At 46.4% G+C, this 23,715-nt stretch overlaps 1 protein-coding gene across 2 annotated transcripts in view; it reads left to right on the forward strand.

Moving 5' to 3' along the window:
* KCNJ14 (potassium inwardly rectifying channel subfamily J member 14) overlaps positions 1-22,536 on the forward strand; it is a 30,488-nt gene extending 7,952 nt beyond the window's left edge. Inside the window, exons 1-3 of one of the 2 annotated variants that reach the window (XM_083408842.1) lie at positions 16,828-17,142; positions 18,970-19,820; positions 21,026-22,536. In XM_083408842.1, the coding sequence (XP_083264968.1) occupies positions 19,122-19,820; positions 21,026-21,577 (1,251 nt within the window). In that variant the 5' untranslated portion in view covers positions 16,828-17,142; positions 18,970-19,121 and the 3' untranslated portion in view covers positions 21,578-22,536. Of the gene's footprint in view, positions 1-16,827; positions 17,143-18,969; positions 19,821-21,025 lie in introns of those variants that run through there. The other variant, XM_083408841.1, reaches the window with a different exon arrangement.
* Positions 22,537-23,715: the final 1,179 nt, after the last annotated feature.

Here is a 23,715-nt window from a genome sequence, read left to right on the forward strand (position 1 = left end):
TTCTAATCCAGAAACCTTGCACTCTGTCCTAGAGACCCTCCAGTGGCGTAGCGTGGGTTGTCAGCACCCGGGGCAAGTAATTTGCACCCCCTAACCCGGGGCAAGGCAAGTAATTTGCGCCCCCCCCTGCACTGTCCCTCCCCCAGATAGTCCCTCGCTCTCTCTCCGCACCGCACCACATGCCTGGCACCCTCCCCTCCACAGTGGGCGGCGACCCAGCGGCTCGGATCGGATTCGCACAGCCAGCACTGCAGTGAGAGAGAGTGAGTGAGCCAGGTAGGGGCAGAGAGCTGCGAGTGCGAGCGCCCCCCCCCCCAGATGTTGCGCCCGGTGCGGCCAGCCCCCCCCTGCACCCCCCCACGCTACGCCACTGAGACCCTGCCTCTGATCTGGAAGCCATGCACTCTGGTTTAAATCTCCCCCTTCAATCCAGAACCCATGCCCTCTAAACCCATTCTCCTACTCCCAAATACGGGTGTAGTCCATAGTGATTTTCCTTTTCTAGTCCTCAGTATTTTTTTCTAAAGAAGCTCTGTGATTAATTGCAGAGTAGGGGTCCCGATCCTACATGGGAGTGTGAAATTGGCTCCCTTTTAGGTTTCCCCTATAGAGGAGAAGCCACCACAGCCCAAATCTTTTTCTAGTTGCCGGAAGACGGCTCCTTCATCCTATTCTGACCTTGAAATGAGCGGCTTCCCAAAGCATTAATAATGTATCCAGAGGCAACTTAAAACTTTCAGCAAAACAGGGTTGTGTGTTTGCTTTCCGCTCCCCTGGATTAATTACAGATTAAAAAGTGGCTTTAAAGTTCAACTCAGGGTTTGTCTACATGGGGAAGTGAGCTTAATCTGTATTAATTTGGGTGAGGATTTGTGGTAGGGACTAAACCCCATACTTACATTGAAATTGTAAAATTATGTGTGCTACCACGTGCGCGCGCACACACACACGCACACACACACACAAGATCCTTTGGATTCAAGTACTGTTGTGCTGCCTTGAATAGCTTCAAGGAAAAGAAGATGGTAAGCTGGTTTGCACATTATGCTAAACCATCGTTTCTTTTAAAGTTTGGCTGAGTTGAGAATGTGCCTCCCACTCCTGTGTTGCTTCCCACCATTCTTGCGGCTGCCACAGCAGTGCAACCAGATCATAATATGACTTGTTGCCTCATGCAAGCTTGTGAAACAAACAAACCATTATCTCAGTACAACACGCCATTCTGTGGCTTGCTTGTGCCACTTGTTTGTACAGGGGCAGGAGACACATTCCTGATTAAGTTGCAGGGCCCGCATGCCAGTCAAGTTTTTAATTTCTGTCATTTCACACTGGCATGCATATCACCCTTCTGTAATGGCTTATGGTGCAGATTTATAGTTGAGTGCATGAGCTGATTCCACTGGAAAACATGAGTTCAATGGCGCTTAAAAGTAAAGGGACCCCTGACCGTTAGGTCCAGTCGTGGATGACTCATCTCGCTCTATAGGCCAAGGAAGCCAACGTGTGTCCGCAGACAGCTTCCGGGTCATGTGGCCAGCATGACTAAGCCGCTTCTGGTGAACCAGAGCAGCGCATGGAAACGCTGTTTACCTTCCCGACGGAGTGGTACCTATTTATCTACGTGCACTTTGACGTTCTTTTGAACTGCTAGGTTGGCAGGAGCAGGGGCCGAGCAACGGGAGCTCACCCCATCGCCGGGATTCGAACTGCCAACCTTCTGATCGGCAATCCCCAGGTTCTGTGGTTAAACCACAGCGCCAGCCGCGTCCCCCTTCAATGGCGCTTATTCCCAGGTATAAGATTGCAGCCCTCCTTGCTTACTTTGTTTACCTCATTTGTATCCTGCCAGTGCTCCCAAAGGTTCAGGTTAGACCCTAGAGTCTGCCCCCCGCTTTAATCCTCAAGACTTCCCTGCGATGTAGGCTGTGCTGAGGGAGAATTCATAGCTGCGTAAGGGTTTGAGTCTGGGGTCTTTCCGGTCACAATCCAACACTCTAGCCTCATACTGAGTCAATCATTATCAGTCAATCTAAGAGCATTCATTCTTTAACTGGAAGACAGCAGAACGTATTAGGTCTGCTATGTTCCATTTGATCTCTGCGACCTAAAGCAATATTTTGCATGTTGTGATAGGAATTGCAGATCAAATGCTAAAGGTGTGCTTTCATGCTGCTATAAGAGGTAGGCAGAAGATAGATAAGGATCTACTAGTACATCTCTTGATGAGTTGCAGTAGATCGGGAAGGGGTTTTGACTCCGTTTGTTTTTTCTCCCCAAAATACCAGCAATGAAACAACATTTCCCATCAAAATTAGGCTGTTGAAATGAAGAATGCTAACAAGGAGTGGGTTTCTGTGTGAAAGGACTGTGAGCTGGGTCCCAGTACTAAAAACAAGTCCCTATGTTCAGAATGTGCTCAGGGAAGCACCCAGTTGTTTTGTTCTAACTGTATGTCTTTTGCACCTGGTTCCCTTGGGTAGATCTTGTGGTTCTAGTAACAAAAAACAAAAAACAAAGCAACCTTGTGAAGCCTGAAGTCAGCCCAGCCCTGCTGTGGAATAGCTCAGAGCCTCTTAACAAACTTTACTGAGAGGAATAAAGTGATATATCTGAATGCAGAAACCACTCTTAAATCAGAGCAATGCTCTTTTAAAGTTGTGGTACAGTGGTACCTCAGGTTAAGAACTTAATTTGTTCTGGAGGTCCGTTCTTAACCTGAAACTGTTTTTAACCTGAGGAACCACTTTAGCTAATGGGGCCTCCTGCTGCCGCTGCGCCGCCGGAGCAAGATTTCTGTTCTCATCCTGAAGCAAAGTCCTTAACCCCGGGTACTATTTCTGGGTTAGTGGAATCTGAACCCGAAGCGTTTGTAACCTGAAGCGTCTGTAACCTGAGGTACCACTGTACTTTTAAAGGCTGCAACCCTAAGCACAATTCCTAGGAAGTAAGCACCGATGGACTCAGTGGAATACTTTGGATCATTCCACATGTGTTTATTAATCTGCCCTGGCACAAAGTAAAAAAATAAATCCATGTATTAATTAAGTAAACCTCCCCCTCACAATCTAATCCACTAAATTCTATGATAACCCAGGAATCCCTTCCTTGGTCTAACTTACTACATTTAGAAATGGAATTATTAAATGTAACTTCCGTTAAATGATGGCAGAGATATATAGCTGAACAGGGTGTGTGGGTGTGTGGGTTTTCGATGTGGAACCAAGGAGAACCCAGGGATCCGAATTTTCATTTCTAGTGCTTCCTTGGACTCTGTTCCAGGTTTGTCAGCAGATTTTCTGCAGTGAGGGGTAGGGAATCTCCGCAGGGCAGTCAGAACATAAAATACAGGTGGCCTCATTTATTAAAATGTATTTCTTTTAACATTAGTTCTTAGTGAGCAATTGGATAGAATATGGCTTCTAGAAGAAGAAGAAGAAGCTAATGCAGTCCTTTTCAGAGCGTGGGTACTTGGAATAACCTTGAGGGAGGAACAGCCTTGTGTTATTCATGTGCTGGCTGTAAGTCATTCTGAGCCACCCGGTGCCTAAGATGGTCTCCCGTGCGTCTTGTCTAGGGCCCACACTCTCCTCCTCTGCCCGAATCCTAAATCCGGCAGGGACCAGAACAGTTTAGCATGTGGTGTCCTCTGGGCAGCCGATCAAGGGCAGCTGACTTCTGGCACCAGCAACAAGGTTTTACTCTGGCTTTCCGGCCCTGATAATTAATCAGACCAGGAGCATGGCTTTAGGAGATGGGGACACACACACACACGACACACACACACACACCAAGCAGACAGATGCAATTCCATCCGCTTGTATTATATAGCTGGAGAAATCCCATAGTTTGCAACACCTCCCCTGTCCCCAGATTTGATAACTGGAATCCCTTTATGAAAACGAGAGCAATGTGTACGGAGAGATGTGTGGATTTATTATGATTTATTTATTAAAATCCCTTGATAACCACATTTCTGTATATTTAAGAGTGTATTGCTGGGGGCGGGGGGGGACACACAATTATTTAAAAAGAAAACAGTATCAAATGAAAGACAAAGGGGGGGTTGCAGCCTCTAGAATGCCAATAGAGAGGGGGGAAGATGAAACCGTTTATTCTACCAGTTTGGGGCAACTAATGTAAAGGCCCGGCTTCTTAGTGCTGCAATTGATACCTCAGTTAGAGGTGGCACTCAAAACAGCTGGATAACAAACGGGACAATATAGGGAGAATTATATTATTATCGTTTATACCCTGCCTTTTCCTCTGATGGGACTTGAGGCAGCTCACAGATAAAAACAAGAATTGCTAAAAACATAGAAGAAACAATAATTTAAAAACATTTAAACATTAAAAGAATTAAAATTGTATACATATATAAAATCTGTTGAAAACATAGAAATAATTACAATAAAAACTCATATACTTACAAGTATATATACGCCATTAGTTTCTAAAACTTTCTGTTTCATTTTTTAAAATCATTTTTATTAAGTTTCCATTTTATATAAATATAACATACTCAAATTTTTCACATTATATTCCGCTCTCGCGAGCACTCGACTCCCCTCCCTCCCAGCCCATGATTACCTTAAATTGTATCTTTTTTACTTGCATTTCATATTTCCCCTCTTTACTCTCTATTCAATTCTGATAATCACGGAATTATGTTAATTGTAAATTGGTGCTTTCTATAAACTATCAAGCTTTAAATCAGTCCTGTCAGTGTTGTTAAATGTTTACAATTATCTTTCAAACACTCTATAAACTTATTCCAGTCTTTATGAAACGTTTGGTCCTGCTGGTTTTGAATTTTCCCGGTCAATTTCGCCAACTCAGCATATTCCACCATCTTTTTTCTGCCAGTCCTGGATCGTTGGTAAGTCTTGTTGTCTCCATCTCTGTGCTAGTAAAACTCTTGCTGCAACAGTTGCATGCATACCTAAACAGTTTTCTGTTTCAATTGCCTCAAAGAACCCAAGTTAAACAATAACATCCACAAAAACAAAAGGAACCATCCTGCCAAACTCAGAACCTTTTATGCTTAAATCTCCCCACCAACAACAACTGAAATCAATGACTTAAATATGCTTCGGTTTGCCTGGATCTCAAAGTGTATGCAGCCTGTACAAGCAATCTCAGGAGCAAAGAGGACCTTTAAGGGGTGATATGATAGCCATGTTCAAATATATAAAAGGATGTCACATAGAGGAGGGAGAAAGGTTGTTTTCTGCTGCTCCAGAGAAGCGGACACGGAGCAATGGATCCAAACTACAAGAAAGAAGATTCCACCTAAACATTAGGAAGAACTTCCTGACAGTAAGAGCTGTTCGACAGTGGAATTTGCTGCCAAGGAGTGTGGTGGAGTCTCCTTCTTTGGAGGTCTTTAAGCAGAGGCTTGACAACCATGTCAGGAGTGCTCTGATGGTGTTTCCTGCTTGGCAGCAGGTTGGACTTGATGGCCCTTGTGGTCTCTTCCAACTCTATGATTCTATGATTCTAAAGGTCTCTATCGACAAGGCCAAAGCCACAAACCAGGAGGAGAGCAATGCCAGAAAATCAATGGCTTAGAATCTTAGAGACAAAAATCCAGGAACAAGCACTTTACATACATACACACATAAAAAATGGACGTGATAGAAAAGGTTTGACGGCATGTGGAAAGCTTTTCCATAATTCTGGTATTACCCCAGAGAGGGCTCTTCTCCTCACCACTAAAGAATCTGTTTCCCATGGATACTGGGCATAAGGCAAGTCCCCAGAATATGTTAAAACACAGCAAAGTTCAGCTTTTCCAGGCGGGTGGCAGATGAACTTAGGTTTCATTTTTTTTAAAGATAAATAAATCTAATTCTGCTATCTATCTGTAGCGGTAGGTATTGTAAATGGAATATCGTTACTACATTCCTCCTCCACCACAGCCATAAAACAACATCAATGGTAGAATAGCAGGAAGGCGGGGGGAGGGGGCAAGGTTTTGGGTGCTTTGAAGAGTGAGTAGGTCAGCTGGATCCAACCAGTTCTTTGTAGATTTGAGTCTTAGGCTTTCGCAACACACCATTAGAAGGACCTTTTATCCTTCTTTTGCCCAGAGGAATTTCAGGAATAATGATATCTTACAAAGGCAGTGTGCCGTCTCTTTTCATGTGTGTGTGTGTGTGTGTGTGTGTGTCCAAAATGGTGCTACACACTCAGAGATTACGCAATTGTATGACAAGGTTTATATGGATAGTCCCCGCAATCCAGAAATTCTTAAGGTGCTCTTAATTTGTTTCCTTGTTGGCACAATAATTTGCCACCATTTATGAAAGAATATGAGACAATATCTATCATCTATCTATCTATCTATCTATCTATCTATCTATCTATCTATCTTTCTTTCTCTATCTCCTGGGATCTACAGAGATTCTCCTTGCAGAGACACTAGATGGTCACAGTAAAAAATTACCTCAGACAGCCTCAAATACCCAACATATCTGGGGAAGACCTCTTGCCACCTGCAGCCAACGAGGCTGAGATAAGGGCCTCTCTTCAGCTTTTTCTCTCACAGTTTTGCACGTAGGTACACCTGAGGCAAAATAGTAGCCAGCTCAGGGCTCCATCAGAACTCCCTGACAGAAATAGATGTGCTTCTTATCTCCTTCAGATCGAACAATGAACAAAAAATGTAGGAGTTCCTTTATTCTGCCCTAAGGCTCTGAACATTAGCCAATCCCAGCCTGCTGGTCAGATCTGAGAGCAGGGCAGTAAACTGGAATCAAGAGAAAGAGGAAGATATCAGGCAACAAAGGGGCTGAAATGGAAGGTGACCTGATTTAAGGCCTTGGGGTGAATCCTGTGAGATTGGTGTGAAAGTGCTACTGAAGGCAAACTTGGCCTATAGGTATCCCCTGCTCTCTTTTCATGCAAGATTCGGATACCTGTGCACCCTTCCAGATGTTATTGGACTCCAACCCCTGGGATGGGCAGCCATCTGGGAAGATGGGTGCAACATCTGGAAGACTACAGGTCTTTCCCTGTTTTAATGGCTCCTCTTGGCATGCTCTGGCCCACTGCAAACAGGACACAGGGAATGCATTTCACAAACAACTGCCCAAAGCCAGGACAATCCAGATGTGCTGCTGTCCTCCAAAGAGATTGCCTCTCCGCTCCATGAAAAGATTATAGTGTGTCTCTATTTTTGCATTTGGTTCATTGGTTTGTAATTTTTTTATTATACCTCTCTTTTCAACCAAGGTTGGCACCCAAAGCAGCTTACCATTAAAACCCACCCAATTACAGAATGTTACAGGTGGTGGAATGGAGCAGGTGAGGGGTGGGGAGTAGTTTATATGGCAATTCCTTCTGGGCCCTGGGGGTCCTTATTATAGGCTTTTGTCTCCCTAGGAAAGAAGTAGATTGAGCCACAGCTGGAGCTGACATTCTAGCTGATGGTAAAGATACCGACGCACACAAGCAATCTTTCCAAATGTTGCTCCATGAGGCCAGCTATATTTTACTTTAATGATGGCACAGAATCTTTAAAAAAAAAATACAAAGTATAGAGAAGGCCATTTTTTATCATGACCCCTGCATGAGAAGTGGGGAGATGCATTACACCAATCCTGACTGTCATGGGAGAAGGATTTTCATTGGATCACCTCCTCATGACAACAGAGGGAATGCCTATTTTTTAAAAAAAAACAAAACCAAAAAAATCCACATGGCCTGATTGATAATTTTGTGGTGACTACTTTGGTGTGGTGTAGTGGTAAAGAGTGGTAGTCTCGTAATCTGGTGAACCGGGTTCGCGTCTCCGCTCCTCCACATGCAGCTGCTGGGTGACCTTGGGCTAGTCACACTTCTCTGAAGTCTCTCAGTCCCACTCACCTCACAGAGTGTTTGTTGTGGGGGAGGAAGGGAAAGGAGAATATTAGCCGCTTTGAGACTCCTTCGGGTAGTGATAAAGTGGGATATCAAATCCAAACTCTTCTTCTTCTTCTTCTCTTTGAACAGTCCATTATTACGCAGCTTACTCCTTCCCACAGAAGCAGAAGCAAAGTCTTGCACAACATGTGATCATAAGCCTTGCCTATCCAAGATGTGATCACACAGACAGAGGACCTCTCCAGACAACCTGTTCGATAGGCCTTCATCCCAAATTGCTTGCACAAAGCTTACATAGAAGTGAGATTATATATCCTGTCTTTATTGAGCACGTACCCCCCAACTGACCCGATTTTGCCAGGACCATCCCCAGAACCCACTAGCCATCATGGCTTCTCACGCTCTCATGGAAAGTTCCCAACAATACCCCCAGAGCAGCTGAGAGGTTCCTGCCGCTCGGCTCCACAATGCTTTAACAGCAGCAACAGAGCTGCCATTCCTAGACTGGGAGGGAAGGCTGGCAAGAAAGGAAGTTCTGTTTCCCCTTCTGTGTTGCCCTGGACACTTCTGCCCTCCCTGACTGACACAGGTTTCTATCCCATTTCCCCTGCTGCTGGCTGCCATGGAGCATGCAAAGTACAGCAGGGCTCGTGAGGGAGGAAAAAGTGGGAGGTGGGGAAAATGGCGACTGAAGTGCTGGCAGTGGCAGAGGAGGAAGAGCAGGAAGAGGAAGCAGATGTCCTGGTGGCAGTGGTACTGCCTCTTGGACGGGTCTTGGACACAATCCTTGGAACAGGAACAGGAGTTGGAGGCAGCCAGTGGTGCCCTCAGCCTGAGCGGCAGGAAGTTGAGGAACTCACAGGGCAGCAATATCTGCCATGACATCAGCAACACGACACAGGCCGCTGAGCCCAGGGGAGAGGGGAAAGAGGGGAGCTGGTTACCTCCAACATTCCCCAGATGAAAATGCCTCTCTAGGTTGGAGGGTATGTGAGCATCCATTCTCATTGTTTGCAGGGCAATTGTCCAGGAATGAGCTTTCATTCTGAATCCATCCTGATATGTATACACGTCTTCCTGCTAGTCATTTGTTCGCCCCCACACTTTTCAGCGCTGATCCTCGTCACTTTCCAAACCTCGAAAAATCCAAGCGGATTTGTTGCTCTTGAGTGACAGAGCCCTTTAATCCGCGTTGTGCACAAATCTAAAGTTCCGGTATGTGCTGGATTCCCTCCTGCAATATACTGATCATTGAGAGGTTCCCAGAGCATATTTCTGTGCAACTGGTGCGCATGCATGCTCTTTCCTGCTGAGGACAATGTGTGTGTACAGGATGGAAGCAAGGCTAGTGACCATGAGTTGCACAATCCTACTCCCCACCTGTGCACAAATTCGGAGAGCGTCTGAACAGTGCTACTGTGCAAGAGAAGCTTTCCTTCTGAATTGTGCTATAAATTGCATGCCTGTTTCTATAACATTTATTATTATTATTATTTTAAAAAATCACTGCTTTGGAAGTCTTCAGGAATTACCGTATTTTTTGCTCTATAAGACTCGCTTTTTCCCTCCTAAAAAGTAAGGGGAAATGTGTATGCATCTTATGAAGCGAATGCAGGCTGCGCAGCTATCCCAGAAGCCAGGACAGCAAGAGGGATCGCTGCTTTCACTGCGCAGCGATCCCTCTTGCTGTTCTGGCTTCTGAGACTCAGAATATATTTTTTTCTTCTTTTCCTCCTCCAAAAACTAGGTGCGTCTTGTGGTCTGGTGCGTCTTATAGAGCGAAAAATACGGTAATTCGTGTTCCACCAGCACTTAAAAATAGCTTTTCATTTCAGGGTTAGAATTATGCTAAAACCAAATGAGTGCTTGTCAGCACTACAGTGAAATATGGCCCCACTAGATAGCTGCATATATCTCTTAATCTTCAGCGGTATATCTCGGCTATCGTCATTAACATAACCAGGCAGGTTCTTCAGTTCCTGCTAGTTATTTTTACCACCTCTTGTAACATAGGTCTAGCTTTACGTGTCCAGATCAAAAGGTGAAATTTGCCCCATCAAGTAATTCCCTGAGTTTGAGGCCAAAAGGCCACGATTGTCTTTGGGGGACACTTGAAACTCATTCGTCTTTTTCTCTCTCTTTTTCCCCAAATGAAAGGTGAGATCTCAGAGTGCTGATTTCTGCTCCCAAATCCTGCACTTTCTCCAAACTTGCAAAAAAAATAAAAGAACGCATGCAGCCCTGCATATGAAGCCTTTTCTTCTGGCAGGTTCCTGCTTATGTCCAGCCAGTGAATAACGGAGGGAGGGAGGGAGAAGTGTGTTTTGGGCCAGAAATCTTGTCTGAGATTAGGTACTGACTTTGTCATGAAATTCCACTTATCCAAGCGCTAAGCCCAGCATCGGCTTTATTTGGAAGCATAAGCTTCCCATGCGCGTGTCACTGCAAGCACAGGGACTGGGTGCTCTGCTGAGCAAAGGCTTAGAGCCACAACAGAGCAGAATCCAGGAATCCTGGTTCCTTGGCAGGTCCCAGGAAAATCAGCTTCAGGGGCCCCGTTCCAACAGTGATAGGCACTGTATTGACAGAAGCATATTTTGCAAGATAAACTCACCTTCTGATAAAGCAGTTGCCATCTAGCAATATGTATTCCTCAAGGCTCAATATGTATTATGAGGCTCATGTGCTCAGATACAGCATTAATATGCGGATTTGCATTTATTCAAACCCTGAAAGGGTATCGCTGTACCCTTCTGGCAGGCTATTCCTGCATTAGCTGGATTGCTGTAAGGCTGCATGCACATCATATAATTTAAACTGCGTGCCCCCACACCCTACCCCAAGAATCCTGGGAACTACAGTTTGTTAAGGGTGCTGGAAATTGTCCTTGTGATATGGGTATTCTGTCGTTCCAATGATAGGATGGGAGTGTTCTTTAAATGCATGGTGTGTTCACAGCCTAATAACAGACCAGGTTTGTTGGTTGGCACTTTACCAACGGAGGTATATAGTTGGCAGGTGGTTTTCTGATACTCCCTGTGTTTTTGCACCCATCAGAGTTTAGAGAAGGTGGCACTTCACCACCCGAGGACAGGGAGGGTTTCTCCCGCCCCCTTACATTTATATTGTTACGGAGGTTGTGTGCCACCTCGAATCTCTGCCAAGCAGTAGCAAGATTCCAGGGGGTTCCTGGCACTCACCCAGGGTTGTTTCTCTTGGGAAAATCAAGGCACAGTGGAGGCTGGTATCTTTAAGAAATATGGTTTATTTTACACATGTTTACTCCTAAAGTCTTCAACAGAGGGGATGCAGAACATTATACACCAAGGATGTCTCTCATTGCCCCTCCCATAGCTTCAGCAAGCTTGTGCCCACAGCAGCAGTCAGTCATAGCTTCCGGTCTCTCGGTGCAGCCTCCTCCAGCCAGTGCCAAGATGGGTTCTGACTTGTTGTTGTTTAGTCGTTTAGTCGTGTCCGACTCTTCGTGACCCCATGGACTAGAGCATGCCAGGCACCCCTGTCTTCCACTGCCTCCCGCAGTTTGGTCAAACTCATGCTGGTAGCTTCGAGAACACTATCCAACCATCTCGTCCTTTGTCATCCCCTTCTCCTTGTGCCCTCCATCTTTCCCAACATCAGGGTCTTTTCCAGGGAGTCTTCCCTTCTCATGAGGTGGCCAAAGTACTGGAGCCTCAGCTTCACTGTCTGTCCTTCCAGTGAGCACTCAGGGCTGATTTCCTTAATGGAGAGGTTTGATCTTCTTGCAGTCCATGGGACTCTCAAGAGTCTCCTCCAACACCATAATTCAAAAGCATCAATTCTTCGGCGATCAGCCTTCTTTATGATCCAGCTCTCACTTCCATACATCACTACTGGGAAAACCAGGGCTTAAACTATACGAACCTTTGTTGGCAACTTCCTCCTTTTTGTTCTCAGAACACCTTCAGATTTCAAAAAGGGCACATTTTTCTGTGACATCATGCCCCCCCATCACCTTGGCAACCTGCCAAATCTCCTGCCTCTGTCCACACCTCTGAGCAGGGGGGAAAGATAGCTTTTTGAATTGCCAGTGGCCTTTAATGGCCCAATACCCAGCATCCCATTATTTCTCAATGGCTTTGCACTTAGCTAGAGCAGCCAGGCTGGTTTGCATAAGCTAACCCAGGAATTTCTTGTCTGGCACAAGTTCTGCAGCTTGTATTTTCCCTTCATATCCCGAATATCACCTCAGTACTACCATTTATTAATTTCTGCCATTCAATAGCAGACCTTTGGTACCCCAGATCCATGACAATATCCTACCTTATTTTCCCCCTTATATAATTTTTTGAGGCGGTGTGCTTAGGATTCCCAATTTTTTTCCCATCGAGGCTGTGACTGGACCCTCTGAGTTCAGCAAGGTTGCTGCTCTGTATGTCTTCAAACCACACCCTGGGGCCATGTCTAAGTGCCGGGGGGGGGTGTGCATGTGTGAGAAACAGCAGTTGGCAGCTTTTAAGACAGAGACAGATAGAGTTTCTAGCTGGAGCTAGTCGAAACTAGCAGGGGCAGTCTTGGAGCACTAGCCAAGTTGCTCTCTGGGGACCTTTGGCTTGGCCTCCTTGCCTTCAATTATGTTCTGCTTTTATATGGGTAAATAAAGCAAATATAACACAGGTGCCTCAAGTCTCCAGAGTTCTCCCAGAGGAAGGCAGAGCATATAATGTTGCTTTTCCTCGGGAGAGTAGGAAACATGGAACAATATGGAATGCATTTATTGAAAATGATCTCCCTTTTTCCTTTATAAATGACACTTTGACTACTTTTTTTAAGCATTCCTGGATTAAAATTTGGCCATCTCTGCTCAAGCCCAACCCATTTATATCACTATCAGCAATCAGGAATCGATTGGAAGAACGGGAAGCAGGACTCCTGGGTTTTCTTGGCGCCAAGAGGAAACACAGGGAGGGTGGCAAAACGGAAAAAAGAATGAGGCAGCCAGGAAATGTGGGTGCTAAGAAAATGGGGAGCATGACTGGTTTGTGAAAGAGGGCCATTTTCATTTGTATATGTATGCATAGCGCAATCAACCAGCATTGCATTTTATAAAACAGAAGAAGGCAGGTGCCTGCCTCAAGGAGCTACAATCTGCAACTTTACGGAGATGAAAGCGAGGATAAAAAGAGAAGGAATATGCTTTCAGCTGAGTTGCTCCTAATTACATTTACAGATTCCTCTGAGGAGTCTGGGACTGTATACATGGCGTCTCCATCTTTTTATTACCACAACAACTCTGTGAGACAGGTTAGAGCCACGCTGGGCTGACTCTGTAATACATAGGCAAGCTTAGTTTCAGAAGAGGACCAGGTTGGTTGTGGCAAAGGCCGAAGAAAGTGTGGATTATTTGTGAGGTAGTTCCATGCTCAGTGGAAAGGAAGAGCGCAACAGAAGTCCTTTGTAGGAAAGGATAGAGCTGGAGAAAGAAAGGCCACACAGGCAGGGATGTATCCATATATAATGGCAGAGAAATACAAGGGAAGAGCTAGACACCAGGAAACACTGAGATGCATCTACGAGAATGAAAATCAACCAATTTTTAAAAAACCTATGGATTCCGTAATCTAAAGTAGGGGTTGGGAACCTGTGGTTCTTTGAATGTTGTTGGACTCCAATGCCCATCAGGCTTAGGCAGTATGAGCAGCAGCCAAGAATAATGGAGAGCCACCAATTGAACAACATCCGGAGGGCAGCAGGTTCACCTTCCATGAGCTAAAGCAGTCCCAGATTCCAATATACAGTCATGATCCCCCTGTAGTAGAACAACATTCCTGCTAAGAGCATCAAGTGTAAGTTTGGGTGGGGATGACCTGCTCTCTTCACCACCACCTTGTTGTGAGCCCAAAACAGGGGCAAAGCTAGCAACAGGGTTGTTGTTTTGTAATCTCATGTCATCATAACTGAACTAAAGAAGCCTCCACCGATCTCATGAGTTGTAGTTAATCCATTGCTTACAATGCAATCCTATACGGTTGCAAGTGGGTGACTGCAGCCAGACCGTCAGGAGTAAGGAGAGATGGCTCAAAACACCAGGCCCCATTTTCCCCATAGGAGCCGCTGCTTTCTAGTAAATGGTCTACTGTGCTGCTAAGGAAGGAACATTCAGAAAAACTGGCCACCTCATTGATACCCTCTGACGCTACCAACCCATGGGCTTCTTGTCTCAGGGGCAAGGGAGGATAAGGCTGGGGGTGTGGAGGCGCTGTCACTGCCACCCCTTTTAGTTTTTGTGGTTACTTGCATGTAGGTTTGAGTTGACTTGAGTGCTATGTGAGTTGCTCCTGGGTGAAAGTAGAGAGCGCCCCACAGTGGTTGGAATGAGAACTACACTAATGCCTTGGGTAGGAACTGGGATGTTTGGCTGTGTCCCCTGAGACGACAGGCCTGGCTAGTGACTCTGTAGACTATGAATCATGGAGCAAGTGATGAGTAGATGAGGGGGGCTGTTTTTGTGGGCCTTGGGTGTTGACAGAACCCTGTGCATTGTCCTGATCAGTGTGTTGTGGCCACTGGCAAAGTGGTAGATGGGATCCTAATATCTGTATGTGTTGTGATGAACTTGGAGTTGGTTAGGAGGGGTCAGGGTGAAGGTGGATGGGCGTTGATGTGTGTGCCTGGTGGTGTTTTACGTTGGTTGCTGAACAACTCCCTAAGTGTGTATGGTGTGCTGACTGAAATATGTTGGCTCATGAAGGGTGTGCTTGGCCGAGGGAGGAATGGCAAGGATGCCCTAATCACTGTGGTTATGGCCAGGGAAGAAGGTGGGGTGGGGAGGAAGTCATCAACAAGAAGGGAATAGAAACGTGCTTAGGCCATCTCTTCTGACACATTCTCCATATCTCAGGTGGGTTGCTGGGCCTTCCAGTGTGGTGGTGCCAGTGGCGTAGCGTGGGGGTGCAGGGGGGCCCGGCCGCACCGGGCGCAACATCTGGGGGGGCGCTCGCACTCGCAGCTCTCTGCCCCTACCTGATTAGGGGGCGCAAATTACTTGCCTTGCCCCGGGTGCTGACAACCCACGCTACGCCACTGGGTGGTGCTGGTATTTAATGCCAGATCAGTTCATAATAAGATCCCAGTTATACACTGTCTCATCATGGAAAATGTAGCTAAATTGGTGTGTATTATGGAGACCTGGGTGGGTGAACAGGGTTTGATCTAACTATGCCCAAGTGGTCTCAGTGGCTTCTTTTTTTCTTGCTTTGGCTGGTGCACCAGTTACAACCCTTCCTGGACCATGATTGCAAAGCCACAGTGATCCAAGTATCTGTAGCTTCAGGTCTGGTCTACTGCAATGCACTCTGTGTGGGGCTGCCCTCAAGGCTGGTGTGGAAGCTGTAGCAAAATGTTATGACCAGACTGATCATGGAACACTGTGCCATGCGCTTATAATATCTAGTAGCAAACCAAATTTGAGCAACTTAGGGCAAAGTTGGCTGAAAGAATGCTTTCTGCCAAATAGACCTTCCTATTCAGTAAGAATAGGTGAATCGGCTCTAATAATTATGCCTCATTTTAGAGAAGTTCATCTCACAACAACTTGAAGGCGAGTGACCCCTAGCCTGTGGAATGAGCTCCCCATTGAGATATGTGGTAAGCATCCAGCAGCTATTTAAAGCATTTGTTCACTCACATTTTCCCTGACCTTTGATACCAGTTAAACGATATCTGGTTATTGTAATTATGACAAATACTTTTCATTTGATTGCTTTACGGTATTGAATCGTTTTTGAATTCAATTCAAGGGGCCTTTTCGGTGGTGGCCCCTCAGTTGTGGAATGCTCTCATTGAGGAGGTTTGCCTGGTGCCTTTTAACACCAGGCAAATAAGATACTCTCCCAGGAATTTGGACAGTACTCGTGGTCTGGTTTCGGGTTCTTCTTTTTAGTGTTCATGCTTATGGGGCTGCAGTGGTCATTTCCTGTTTTGGGTTAATTTTTGTGGATGAACACTTTTAGTATATTTGTTTTGTTTCGATGGATTTTTTTATTGTATGTTTTGGATGCTTCTGCGTCTGTCAATCACTTCGTGACTCCTTCTTGCAATATGAAGCAATACATAAACTGAATTGGATCATACTCAATTGTTTTATTGTACAGTGTCTTAGGATTATTTTAACAAGGCGGAATATACAGATATTTTAAATAAATTGTGTGTGTGTGTGTGTGTGTGTGTGTCTACTCAGAAGCAAGTTCTAGTACATTCAGTGAGACTTATTCCCAAGATATCAGGTATAGGATTGCAGCCCTAATGAATTAAACCTACCTAGGTTCACATGGGAATAAAATACTTCTGAAGGGGGGAAACACCTGTACTTTCCTTGTTTTTAAATGATGCATGGATGTTCCATCTCTTGGGAGAGGCTTGTGGGTGGGGAAAGTGGGGCTGCTTTTTCTAATATGGGGCTGGCCACCCAGTAAGATGTTGTAGTCAAAAGACATATAGTTCAAACAGTTTGAGTAAATAACACAATATTAACTTGACCACGGGGCAATAAAATCAAGAACAGATTATAATACTGCCCCCAAATGAAACACAAGCAAACACAAACAAGATCGTATGTAAATAGAGGTATATTCATTTTGACACCTTATGGCGAATGAGCTTACACATTCTCCTCTGTTTCTTTGCCACTACGTCAAATCTCGTGCTTGAAAATGTAGCGTAATTTATCTCAGGCAGAAGGTTAAAACTTCTTGAATTAAGATACTGTATGTCTACAATTTCCACTTTGTTGGGAGGTGTCTTTTGAATCCATCAAAAGATTTTGCACTGATTAATCTAAACATTTCATAACCTAAACGTTGGAACTCTGGCAATGACTCACCTCAGAGGTGGAATAATGCATGGATGACGACGCAGGTGCTTTGAAAAGGATTTGGGCTTTCCCTGATCCCCTATCCATAAATCTTCTCTTTTTCTGACGGAAATAGTTTTGGCCTTCGCTTCTTCCTTCTGTATCCTTTCCCCCCCTTGCGGGTGCTGGATGTCGTCTTGCTTGGTTCCTTTGCCCCGGAGGGCTGGAGGTGCCTTTTGCAAGCCATCTTGGAAAAGGGCCTGGGGGGGGGCTCACTCTTGAGGAAGAGGCCCAGCCTCCTGGCGTGTCATGCCACACACCCTTTGCTTCCAGATAAATAGGCAAGACTTCCCCTTAGAGACCATGCTTTCTAGGCACACCAGGCAAAAGGCAAGCCTTCCACAGGAGCCAGATCAAAGACCCTCCATTGGCTTGAGAGCTTTGTGCAGGTGAGTGGAGTTTTCTAGGACAGCCAGCTGCAACAGGGAACAAGGCTTCTGTGCACCAGCTGTGTACAACAGAGAATTGCAGGAGGCACCACGGTGCTGTAGGATCAGGGAAAGGTACTCCTGCCACAATACTCTGCACAGCTGTCTGCCTTTGCATGGGACGAAGCGTGAAATCAGGACATCTCTGGGAGGGATGGTCACATTGAAAGCTGCCTCAGTGTTATCTGTTGACCGGCAGTTGCTGTCCCAGGTTTCAGACAGGGGTCTTTCTTACCTGGAGATGCCAGTGACTGAACCTTGGGACCTTTTGCATGCAGAGTGCGGGCTCTTCCACTGAACTGTCCCTGTGGCAATATAGAGCTTCAGGATAGCTTGGACCTCTGGGAGAAATGAAAGGTCTATTGGAGTAAATTGTGCTGTATGGCAGAAAGTAGGAGATGTTGACTTACCTGACAGTTGTGTACTCCCCCCCCACACACACACCTCTGCACTTAAGAATTGTAGCAATTTCTGCAGGGAAAAATCTTTGTATCCCTGCATGGCAGAAAAAAGCATAACTCCCTAAATTTCCCTCTGTCGTGTAACTGTTAAAGATGGAGTCAAACTAAATAAATAAAATTTTTAAAAAATTGTCCAGTAGCACCTTAGAGACCAGCTAAGTTTGTTCTGAGTATAAGCTTTCCTGTACATGCTCACTTCTTCAGATACATTGAAACAGGAGTTAAAGATAGAGTAACCTTAACAGGAACAAAAGTTGGCAATCCCAGTTTCTCTGGGAAGGGAGATCAACCAAGCAAGATTGTGAGGAGTAGAGAAAAGGCATGAAACATAAAATGTTATAAGCCAGAGTTAAGATTGCCAGCTTTTCTTCTGATTAGTTTCTCAATTGGATTTTTGACTTTTTCTAAAAAAAAATTACAAAAGATGTTGGGAAGAGTAGCAGTTAGAAATTACTGGCAAGCAAGCCTTCAAGTTCAACAAAACTCTTCAGCAGGTGGGTGTTAAGCAAAGAAACAAGAAAGCAAATCAGGAAGAGAGGTGTTGGGCACGATAAAGCCTGAAAGTTAGTAATAGTCTTAAGATGGAGTGAAGGAGGGGCATAATTATTGCCAGTAAGAATACACGTTTAAGAATGATTAATTTTTTGGATCAAATTAAACTGTGGCTTATTTTGAGCCAGGTCCCAGCCTGCAATCTCTTTTCAGTGCCGCTAGTCAGCTCTGAAACATGTAAAAAGTATAATGTGTATTGTTCTCAATGCCTAAGAACCATATCCCCACACACCCCAGATAACAGCTTCCGGATTTCCATATAAATCTCAATTCTAACCCCTCCTTTTTTAAAAAAATGAATTGGCAAGCAAAAATCATATTGCAAAGATGAACAATAATAAAGCTTTGCAAATGTTGAGATGTTTCAACAACTTTCACAACCTAAGAACCTAGGTGGAAGGAGAGCACCTTGCAAGACCTGAGCCGCTCTATAAGATAAAGTAAATATGCCTTGAGAGGAATGTGGTGCACACCAGTTAAGATGGCTTTTAAACCCTCTAAGGCACAAGATGCCCTGTTAGCAGAATGGGTGGCCCACACATTCACAAGAACGGGCTCCATTGCATCTTGGTAGTGAAATGACATCACAAGGTAGGAAACAGGCCTAAAATGAAGTAGAAGCGAATCACAAATCCTTAGTTTAAATTCCCTTTGGCTTCTTATCATCCTTTTTTTTGGGGGGGGGGAATCAGAGTTTAAAGTGAGTTAAGGAGATGTGCTAATGGACGTGAGTCAATGACGGTCTTTGCCAACTCTCTCCTCTTTCTGCTTTCAGGTTACTCAAAAGCGACAATTCTGCGCAGCGCCACACGATCACCTGCTAACACCTCCCTGACACCAGCTTTTTCCTGCACAACACACAGGCTGGGCCACCAATCCCCCAAGCCCGGCCTAGCCTTGGCCGGGACAAAGGCCAATCCCTCCGATATGGGGGTGGCCAAAGCCATCCGTCGTTTCAGCGGGGGCGGCGGGGTGGGGGAGCTGCGGGAAGAGGAGTCGGTGGAGTCCCCCACCAGCTGCCACAATGGCAGACCCGCCCCCGTCCGGCAGCGCAGCCGTTTCGTGAAGAAGAATGGCCATTGCAACGTGCAGTTCGTCAACATGAGCGAGAAGGGCCAGCGGTACCTGACAGACATCTTCACCACTTGTGTGGACATCCGCTGGCGCTGGATGTTCCTCATCTTCTGCCTCTCGTTCGTGCTCTCCTGGCTGGTCTTTGGCTTCACCTTCTGGCTCATTGCCGCCATGAATGGGGACCTTGCACCCGAGCAGCCTCCCAACTCAAAGCCCTGCTTCTCTGAGGTCACCAGCTTCATGGCCGCCTTCCTCTTCTCCCTGGAGACCCAGACTTCCATCGGGTACGGCTTCCGCAGTGTGACGGAGGAGTGCCCATGCGCCGTCCTGGCTGTGGTGCTGCAGTGCATTCTGGGTTGCATCATTGACGCCTTCATCATTGGGGCCATCATGGTCAAGATCGCCAAACCCAAGAAGCGCAACGAGACCTTGGTCTTCAGCGAGACAGCCGTGGTGGCCATGCGCGACGGGAAGCTCTGCCTCATGTGGCGTGTGGCCAACTTGCGCAAGAGCCACCTGGTGGAGGCGCATGTTCGGGCACAGCTGCTGCAGGTAAGGACAGCACTATAGGAGCAAGGCGGGAGTTGGGCGGCAGCAAGATGGTTTTTGGAAGTCCTTTGAATGATTCTTCTGGGATGATTAAACCAGAAGGTGGAAAATGGATGAGTAGATAAAAGGCAACAAAGCTGTATGAAGAGCTTTAGATAGAGAAGGACAGGAGTTTGTTGGAGGTAGGTGAACAGATGTGGAGAATATTCTTCAGATTGTTGCTAGAAAGAGGATGTTGTAGCTGCTCCTTATTATGAGAAGTACAGTGATACCTTGGTACTCAAACAGCTTGGCTCCCGAACAAACAGGCTCCCAAACACCGCAAACCCGGAAGTGAGTGCTCTGGTCTGTGAACATTTTTCGGAAGCCGAATGTCTGACGCAGCTTACGCAGCTTCTGATTGAGTGCAGGAAGCTCCTGCAGCCAATTGGAAACCGGGCCTTGGCTTTTGAACTGTTTCAGGAGTCGAACAGACTCCTGGAACGGATTAAGTTCAAGAACCAAGGTGCCACTGTATTTGTATAAGGCAACAACTCCCAGTTGGTGGCCACCCACCAAGGGAGTCCAGGGCACCATTCACTTACCACAGAGATATCAAAATGTTCAAAAGTAGGCTGTCCATGGCTTGGCTTTTGAAAAACAAGTGCTTAGCTCATTGGTATTATGGGATGGAAGGCAAGACAGATGAATAGATGAATGAGTCTGATGTAAGAGAGGGGAAACTGTGAAGGGACTGGAAGGAAAGATAGACATGAGGGAGGTGCTTCTCAAAGGGACAGGAGTCTAGTTGACATATGCAAGTAGGCTGCTTATTTCCTCTACATTCCTGTGTAGGAATTGTGTTTTAGAAAAGGGCAGTCTTCAGTAGCCAGCAGCCATTTCAGCAACTGCAGTGGCAGTTTTCCCAATCAACCCTGGAAATGGCTGCTGGTCATAGGAGCCAACTCCTAGGGGCTAAGGAGTCTTCAGCCCCTAATATTTGGGGGGGGGCAGGCCCTCCCAAAATTGATGGGCATTGCTATTCAAATTGTGTGTGCCATATCATGTGATCAGTTATGCAGGGCGGGGCTTACCTGGAGCCCCACACCCTTAATTTTATTCCACTTGGCACCCCTCCTGCTGGGCACTGTGAGTCATACCGTGAATACACACTTATCAAGTCCTGTTCCGTACATAATGCCCTCCTTCCTTTGCCTTCTCTCCCGCAGCCTCGTGTGACCCCTGAAGGCGAGTACATCCCTCTGGACCACAACGATGTCAACGTGGGTTTCGACAGCGGCACCGACCGCATTTTCCTGGTGTCGCCTGTGACGATTGTGCACGAGATCGACTCCGAAAGCCCCCTCTACGAGTACGGCCCCGCAGACCTGGCCGAGGCAGACTTCGAGCTGGTGGTCATCCTGGAAGGCATGGTGGAAGCCACGGCAATGACCACTCAGTGCCGCAGTTCCTACCTGCCCGGCGAGCTGCGCTGGGGACACCGCTTTGAGCCTGTGCTCTTTGAGCGGCGCGGCCACTACGAGGTTGACTACCAGCACTTCCACCGTACCTACGAGGTGCCCGGAACCCCAACGTGCAGCGCCAAGGAGCTGAGCCATCGCAAATACAGGGCGCCCCCTGCAGGAGCCACCGCTGCTCGCGCCTCCTTCTGCTACGAGAACGAGGTGGCGCTCAGCTGCTGCCGTGAGGAAGAGGAGGAAGAGGAAAGGCAGGGAAGCCGGAGGGTGAGCCTGGAGAATGAGGCAGCCGCCACCACGTGACGCCACCAGTGTCCTTAGACTGAGGAGGGCCGAGGGGAGGTGGGGAGAAAAGCAGCTGTTGTAGCACCAACACCGCCTCTTCACACAGCAAAAAGATAACACTTTCATGCTTCACCGTTCCTGACCCCCCCACAAAGCACATCTAGCAAGGTCTGGGCTTTCTAGAACAGGCTGTGGTGTCTGTGTCTCTAACTGTTGGGAGGAAGAAAGGCCATTTTCTGACATTTTAGCCCTTGGACAAACTGAGAGTTTCCCCTTGATAGTTGGAACTGCTGAAGGAGGTTAAAGAGGTTATCGATGCTAAAAAGGGAAGGGGGCGGGAACCAAAGTAAAACACAGCTGGTAAACTTCACAGGAGGAACAATATTCACCTCATGTTCATAAAATTATGGATGTGGCTGTGGGAGCTAGCTAAAAGTGTTTATTGTACGGAGTTCCAAGGACTTATAAGGGGGGTACTCAATGTTGCTCAAATGAAGACCTGCCCCTTGTGGATTTGAGCCATGGATGTCTAATCTATCAGGCTCTATGATATATAGAGGGAATAAGGGTTCATTGAGCTCTGGAGGCGACTTTTTCAGGTGATCTGCTGGAAGGTATCTGGCCTTGTAGGATCTATGAAAATGCAGGAGGGCGGCTTGTTTCAGAAATGTGTGTTTCTTTTCAGATCTAATGGCCAGAAATCACACACCTACAGGGTGCAAAACTGCATGTGGTCTTAGCACCCCTAAAACTGGTTTGTCAAGCCCAAATCAGTAAGTCCTGTCTAAAATTCCAGCGGAAGTAACTGGAAGTTTTCATGTGTGTGCATTTAAAAAAGAAAGAGCAACTGGCAAGTATATTATGGCCTGGCAATATTTCAAATAAGTCTTTCTTTAGAAGGAGACAGTTAAGGCGCCTAAAATGTAATCACACCACAGAAACAAGGGTTGTCATTAAAAAGAAAAACTGAAATCCAACCTCTAATGGTCCCATGTGTTGTTGTTGTTTTAAGTCCTGTAGCAGAAACAAGGGAAAGAAATTGAAAGAAATGCCCCTTAAAACATATAATGTATGTATGGTCACCACCACCACCATCCCATTAAATATTTGGGGAAAGGCCAAAATATGGGTGTGGCTGTTATATCCCAAGTCTCTCTCTCTCTCTCTCTCTCTCCCCCCCCCCCCCCCACACACACTTTTGCTTTAAAGTCAAATGTATGGAATTTACCTTACTCAATAAATAAAAAAGGGACGCGGGTGGCGCTGTGGGTCAAACCACAGAGCCTAGGACTTGCCGATCAGAAGGTCGGCATTTTGAATCCCCTCAACAGGGTGAGATCCCGTTGCCCACCTAGCAGTTCGAAAGCACGTCAAGTGCAAGTAGATAAATAGGTACCGCTCTGGCGGGAAGGTAAACGGTGTTTCCGTGCACTGCTCTGGCTCGTCAGAAGCGGCTTAGTCATGCTGGCCGCGTGACCCGGAAGCTGTACGCCGGCTCCCTCGGCCAATAAAGCGAGATGAGCACACAACCCCAGAGTCGGCCACGACTGGACCGAATGGTCAGGGGTCCTTTTACCTTTTATAAATAAAAAAGTAGGCAGGAAAGGAAGAAACACCAGTGGAGATGCGGAGCCATGATTGCTACACCCCGACCATACCACCACACTCCATGCTAGTGATAGCTATGACTGAAGGCGAAGCTGCCTTTTATCAGGTCATACTATTTGCCTAGTAATGTCTACTCTGACAGGCAGCTGTTCTCCAGGATCGTAGGGGAGAAGCCTTCCTGTTATATGCTACAGGACCTTCTATATACAATGCATGTGCTCTCCCACTGACCTATGACCCCTTCCCATTGATATACTTTCATTCATTCCAATGAAGCACAAGAGAACCTGACTGAGGACTGTGGCCCAGGGGTTACATCTGTCTGTCTCCCACTTTGCTGGCCACTTCTTGGGGGGAAGGGGAATAATCCCAGCACCAGATAAAAGATCCGTATCTTAACCTCTGCGTCGAACCCGGAGCAGGAGACATCTCAGAGCCGTACGAGTGATCCCACTATAAACAGCTGCTGTCCAAGCCGGTTGGGTGACAGCAGCGTAGGCTGAAGGTCAGATCGGTGAGAGCTCAGATTGGATTCGCAGCTGGGAGCT

The sequence above is a fragment of the Podarcis tiliguerta genome, assembly GCF_965153285.1.
Source record: "Podarcis tiliguerta genome assembly, chromosome: 13".
Lineage (NCBI taxonomy): Eukaryota > Metazoa > Chordata > Lepidosauria > Squamata > Lacertidae > Podarcis > Podarcis tiliguerta.